General features: G+C 35.2%; 1 protein-coding gene across 1 annotated transcript; it reads right to left on the reverse strand.

The window, feature by feature from the left end:
• Positions 1 to 1,083: 1,083 nt before the first annotated feature.
• Positions 1,084 to 2,411, reverse strand: LOC144571508 (ethylene-responsive transcription factor ERF027-like). Its single transcript, XM_078320834.1, has 2 exons — positions 1,348 to 2,411; positions 1,084 to 1,213 (listed from the first exon to the last, which is right to left on the reverse strand). The coding sequence occupies exon 1, from the start codon at positions 2,166 to 2,168 to the stop codon at positions 1,416 to 1,418; it is 753 nt and encodes a 250-aa protein (XP_078176960.1). The 5' UTR covers positions 2,169 to 2,411; the 3' UTR covers positions 1,084 to 1,213; positions 1,348 to 1,415.
• Positions 2,412 to 7,089: the final 4,678 nt, after the last annotated feature.

Genomic DNA, 7,089 nt, shown 5'->3' on the forward strand with positions numbered 1-7,089 from the left:
TGATGTAACTCATGACTTTATATGTTTCATAGATCATAGTAAATAAAAAAATTTACATACCATTTTTTAGATGCAAATTAATTAAAAGGAGATAAAGCAGAGAGAAATTGGCTTACAAGAAGCTAGGTCTAATTAATATTGCTTCCGAAGCATCATCTAGCGCTGTCAAAATAATTAAGCTACCATAATAATTTCAAACAGATCAAAAAATGAAACGCATTTTACTAATTGTGTGTCAAGAAAGAATATACAGAAATAAAAAAGCTAAATATATAAAACCGTTCAACAATGAAGGAACAGGCAAGCATGATAACGGAAACTGTTCGACAATTTCTGTGAACAGTGCTGACTTCTCTCGAAAACATAATTCGATAGAAAATGATAATTGTATTAATCGTTTTTCACTGCCATGTGTCCTCACTTCGATCGTTCATTTGTTAATTAGTATATATATGTTGAAAAAAAAACACAAGTTCACGGATAACTAAAAATAATTTATGGTCGAATTTGTACATATATATGATGATCTGAAAATCTCATTGTGAATAGCTCATTTTATAATTATAAGACCATATCTAGGATTGGCAATTCCTTTTTCCGAGGAAGCAGATTTTACATGGTAAATATATTTTTTTCTTATGAAATTTTCTAATCAAGAGAAATTCTTTAAGTCAAAGCCAAGCTAGGTATTATGACTGAAATGATCAAAATGGGAAAAAAGGTTTATAAAGATATAGAAACACCACAAAAACAAACTAAAACTTCATCTTTTAATTTAGTAGTACGTAGTACCTTAGTCCTCCTGAGCTCTTTATTAATTGCTGTGCTACCTTTTCCACGAGCGTACTGTTTCTCCGTATCTTCATACAGAAATTCTTGTTGCTAATCTCGAAAATTTTTGTTATTTACTTATAACATACAAAGTTCATGAGAAATTTCTCTACACATAATTTTGAACGATAAAAGAACTTTCTCTGAGTTGCTAAATAATTAAATGAAATAATATACCTCTCCAATGTACTCAACTTTAAGCTCAAAACCAACCACATCTTAATATAAAAGATAGATAGATATATAACCAAATCGAGCAAGTTGTAGAGTATAAAACAATTGAGCAACCCACCACATGAATATATATTTCAGTAGAACAGCAACCCTTCTGATTCTATCCACTTGATAGATTAAAAAAAAAGCCAATGGCAAGCTACATTAACTAAAACAAGCAATAGCCCATTGGCAGGTACAACGAAAGAAAAGCCAAGAACACTACCCAAGTATTCAAATCGATCAACACACATTTCCCCATAGCCGTACCAGCATACCTAATTTCGAAATCATCATTACCACTAAAGAATTTCCTTAATTAATTACCTGATAATTATATATAGCATTTAGAATATGGATTATCTAAATAATCAAGGGCCAGGGCCATAATTCCATAGAGAATCTCCTCCGGAAGCCTCTGCAGAGTCATCAGATGTTGCCGGATTCAGTCGTGGAGGGCTCATCATCATCCCTTCTGCCATGTTCATCAGAAACTGTGGCATGTTTAGCATCTCTTCTTCATCAATGAATTCTTGCCTATGCTCTTCTAACACAGGAATATTATCACCAGTACTTATAGCAGAAACATTACTTACAGTAACATTCGATTCTCCTTCTGAGCTATCCAGTGTGATGGCTGGAGCTGTAACAACATGCATAGATTGGACTTGTAATGCAGCCGCAGCTGCAGCCGCACGTATATCTGAGGGAGAGGAGGATGCCGGGACTGGACGGGATGAGATTGATCCAGGAAAATTGAGAATTGCATCGGGGCCACGCAAAGCATGTGCTGCCACGTCGTATGCCGCAGCAGCCATCTCTGCAGTAGGATAGGTGCCAAGCCATATTCTACTAGCTTTACGTGGTTCGCGTATCTCGGACACCCATTTGCCACTTCTGCTTCTGACTCCTCGATAACTCGGATGCCTGCCGCTTGACCTAGGGGATGGCTCAGGCGATTGAGATTGTTGATCGCGGGAAGGTATTTGCTGTAGATGTGGAGGTGGAGGTGGAGAAGAGGAAGGTTGTGTGGTATCTGTGAGGAATGGAGAAGGGCGGTTATGATCATGGTGAGACATATCTAATAATGGATGGATAGGGGGTTTAGAGGGGCATACATACATAGATACAGGTACCTAGGGACTAGCTAGCTAAAGGCAGACCTAGATCACATATTTATAGTGAAACATGCATAAGTAAGAAATAATAATAATATAGAGACAAGGTAAAAGTAAAAGGGACGTGGATTGGTGAGAAGGGGAGAGGGAAGATGGGGAAATGAAACGGGGGGTATAAAAGAGGAAGAGTGAAGCGCGGTAGTGTCGCGGTAAGATAGCCATTAGAAGAGAGAGGGATCAGAGAATGAGAGAGAGAAAATGGTAGAAAGGGCCAAGCGGGGAGGGACGCGCTTTGAGGCCTGGTAAGATATGAGCTGTTACCAGAGAGTAACAAAAATAAAAAGCCATGGCGCTTGCTTTTTGGGTAAGTAAAAGAGGGATGAATGCACTATCATTTTTTTTTTCTTGTTTCTTATTTTTTATTTATTTTTTTCATCGATTAATTTAATCATGATGAGGTGTCCAATCAGGGACGGGTTAATTTTTAATATTTGATTAGTGGAGGGGGGTTAAAGACTATTTAGTGCGGCTAAGCCCGAGATATGGGAACTTATGAATTTATTAAAAGAAAATACTGTTAAAATAATGAGGAATAATTGAAACTACGGCAGGACAATTAATGGATTGGGTATTTGGATTTATTTTATATTTAATAATTTTAATAAAGTGCACGTATTCTAGTACATACGCCTGTTATATGATACATTTTAAAATTTTGTATTAAGTCAACCTATTTTTTTTTTCTGTTTGACAAAACATATTTTACTGTTTGACTAAAAGAGGTTCTATTAAAATTTGGCACTTCTTTTTTCTTGGCCTGGCCCACTCATTATATGCTTTGATCTCCTTTTTCTTTGATTCAGTCCACGTCCAATCAAAATCAACGACATCAAATGAATACAGTAATTAGAATTCTAATTGGAATAATTAGCTTGTATATGGAAAAAATGCCCCTTTTTTAAAAAAAAGAATGAAAAACATATAAAACTAATGTTGGTATTGAGATGTTTCTATTATTTCAATTAGTAAATTATCTATTATGCGGTGGTTCTGTCATGAATACAGAGAACATATTATTGTTAATAAGTGGGTAACAATTCAAATATCTTTATTTTTTAATTTCGTCTTGCCACTATTTAAGTGAAGTGTATTTGAGGTTGCTGGAAAAATAATTAAAGTTTAAGCACAAGTAACAATGGACTAGGCTACATATCTCAAAAGATTTCAAAGAGTTGTATTTTGTGAGAGTATTCTCTGTCAAGTTTTCGATAGATGACCGAGCCCACTATTATTCTCTGTGAGACTAATACATATCTCAAAAGATTTCGATAGAGTTGTATTCAAAGGAGAGCCAACGGCTCAATGCGGATCTCAAGATCCACAGAAATATGGATTAGTTTATTGCTTGTGCATAGTTTCCAGTATTGATCTACCTGGTTAATTTGAATTTAGAATTTGATTTCTAGCCTCACAACGACTAAACTCAGGCGGTCACAACCTCATATCTACTTTATCATACTTTTGGATATAAATTAAGATTGATAAAATAAATATGGTTAAAGTATGATCTTCATAATGTTCATGATCTTGATCTCTATGATCTTCATGATTCAGTATCCAATCAATATCCAACCATTCCAAATAGGTTGTGCGAATCATATATCTGATCATCATGTATCAAACATTCCTTATGGCTTGTGTAGATCATGTATCCAATTATCTTGTATAACTTGTCATGATATGTATATTTGATTGTCTTTGACTTTCGGACATACCAACTAAACTTGTATAAATTTCAAATAAAAAAAACTGTAATATTCAATGTTTATATGTTTTACAAATTAGTTAAACAGATTCTATTTGGGCAGCCAATATTCCCTTAAAAATAAAATTTTTCTTGTAGCTCCTCAAACAAAATAGGGTTCTCACTAAGGTTAACTTGGTTATTCGAGTTTGGCAGGGAGATCAAAGATGTGTCTATTGTTTCAAGTTGGAATCAGTTGATCATCTTTTTGTGTCTTGTCCAATGGCCCATTCTATTTGGAGTTAGATTGCTTATTATAATAATTTTGTGTTTGATTGTTTAGGTGTGGTTAATTTGTAGAAACTTGATTATTGTATTCATTTAAAGAATGCAAATCTGGTAGAAATAATTAGAGGAGCAGTAATGTGGACAATTTGGTTAGATAGAAACATGATAGTTTTTTGTAATGGCAATATTTTGAATATTCAATATTTAGGTTCCAATGTCATTTCACTTGCTTTCTTTTGGGCATCTCAATAGAAAATTGATTTAACTGACAAATTAAAGCTTATTATGCCTTGTGATGTCAAGGACCTATTAGGTACCACGCGGGCCCTTTCCATGGGGGGATACACAGGTTACAATCCTTATGAATGAAGGAGGGACAGCTTTGGATGGTGAAGACGAGATGCAAATGGTGCCTTGGTTGAATTTGGATGATGTAGGGGTGTAATTGCATTTTACGTTACTATTTTTTGCTACAGGTTATATTTGTAGGAGTTGTGAGTTTTGTGATTTACCATGTTTGGTAGTTCTAGGTTATATTGTGTTGATTTTAGTAGGTAGTCTCTTTTGTAGGTATGTGATATACTTATGTTTTGGATTGTGGCGCTGGTACCAAATTGGTGGTATCAGCAGTAAAATTGTGTAAATTTGTGATTTTCATTTTAATGGAAATCGGTGGTGGCCATGCCACTTCTTTAAAAAAAAAATATTAGTTAAACCGTATAAAAGATTGCTTACAACAATAGTTAAACAGCGTAAAAGATTGCTTACAACAATAGTTATCACTTTTTGGTAAGTTAAGAAATCAACATCCATAATTTATCCACATCAATGGATTTTTGCAAGCTCTTGATACTAATAAAAACAAAATCGAAATATCATTGTCTTTTCTGTGTGCATAGAGAAATAATATTGATCATATCTAACTGTTTTACTTTTGACAATTAAGTTTTTAATTTTGAGTTAATGTAATTCTAAAATTAGATGTACATATAATGGAGCCATTTGAACCAGGCCTCCTCAACATAATATGTTAGAGTCAACACCACTTCATAAGGCCCAGCCCAATATTTGATAAAGAATTAAGCTAAAGACTAGAAGTTGCGGAGTAATTTCCAGAAATTTCAGAATAGACTTTACATATATCGGTTGAATAAAATAAATAAAAAACAAACAAAATATCTAGTCTCTAGAGCACTCCATTAGCTAGTATAAATAGGGAACCTTAGTCCCTATTTTGTATCAAGCAAATCAAGAAATTCCTCTTCTAGCTAAAAGTAATAGTAGATTGGAGGTGTAGGAAATATTGAATAATAGAGGTGTACTTGATATCACCATATTTGATCTATTATTCTAACCAATTTTAATACCAAAACATGTGTTTAGAACCGTCAAATAACGTCCATTACATTGAATATATATGCAATATGGTACTGCTGTGATTTCATTCTTATTTTGCAGAGAAACTAGCGAAATCAGGGAAGTCTGTGACATTTTGAGATTTTTGACGCGACCCGCATCATTTCCGATGCGAGTCGCATTCCACCCTGACACTACCTCCAGACGCGAGGTGCATCACGCAGGTCGCACTACCAAGTCATGCGAGGCGCGTCAGACAGATTCCGACGCAGGTCGCATCACTAGTAACGCGACTTGCATCCAGAGTTTCCAGAGCAGACAGCGGGAGCCCAATGAAGCCCAGTAAAGGCCCAAATTTGAAATATTCGTTTTGGGAAAGCTATAAATAGACCACCCCTGCCACTGGAGGGGGAGTTCAGAAAATTGAAGAATTCAAACTACTAAGCTCTTTGGAGTGTCGTTCAAGAAAGGGAGCTGAGGAGGGAAGATTTGAAGATTCTTCTTAGATCAAATTCCTCCTTCGGTTTTATCATGATTTCTTCTCTTATCTCTTTCTTTATGATGCTTGAGTAGATCTTTCTTGTTTCTAGGGTTGATGTAATCTAAAATTCTGTTTGTATGCATTGAACTTGAGTTTAAGCTTTTCTTGTGTTTGATTGTCTGAGTATTATTCTTCCATTGCTTGATTGTGATTGTTTGAATGAATCTTGATGTCTACTGTTGAATGTTTCTTGCATCTCTTCTAGTACTTTGACCTTGATGTTTCTTGCAATTAGATCAAGTATTTGAGGTAGATCTTAGATCCGAGAGGTGAGATCAATAGTAACTGAGAGGTAAAACTTCCATCTATTGAGAGATAGTGGATACCTTTAGCAAACCAGACAATTGACTTAGGTTGAACACCAGTAAACGAGAGTTTGAGGTTGTAGATCTAAGAAGGTGAAGTTGCACATCCTTAGCAGGTTCATTAAGCCAATAAACAAGAGTTGAGGTTTAGGAATATTAGGTACGGTCAACAAACCCTTACACAAGCAGATAACTCAGATCAGATTCAAATGCTGCATTCACTCGAGGACCACGCGAGTCGCGTCACTAGGGTCGCATGAAGGTCCAGAGAGGTAGAGTTGAGGATGAAATATGAAACCCTAGAAATTTCGTTTTAAAATCAAAGTAAAACCAAACGTTTTATTGCTTTCCTTTTCTGTTATTGAACTTAGGAATTTAAACAAATCAAACCAATCTTTTCTCAAAATCTAGTACCTAACTGAGACAAGCAAAGGTTCAGAGTTGAACTGTACCATCCCTAAGGATCGATACCTGATTATACTCTTGAACGAAAGTTGTGCACTTGCAACCTAATTCGAAAGCTAAATCACGGTTTAAAAGGGTACAACTAGCTGTACCTGAAACTTTGTGTATAGCATACTTTTGTGCGAATAAGTTTTTGGCACCGTTGCCGGGGAACAGCTATCATTTCTTTTATGGATTTTTTCTTATCCAAGTTAATCTAGATTTTAATCTGTATCCTTACTTTTATTT

The sequence above is a fragment of the Carex rostrata genome, chromosome 2 (genome assembly GCF_964058835.1).
Source record: "Carex rostrata chromosome 2, lpCarRost1.2, whole genome shotgun sequence".
Lineage (NCBI taxonomy): Eukaryota > Viridiplantae > Streptophyta > Magnoliopsida > Poales > Cyperaceae > Carex > Carex rostrata.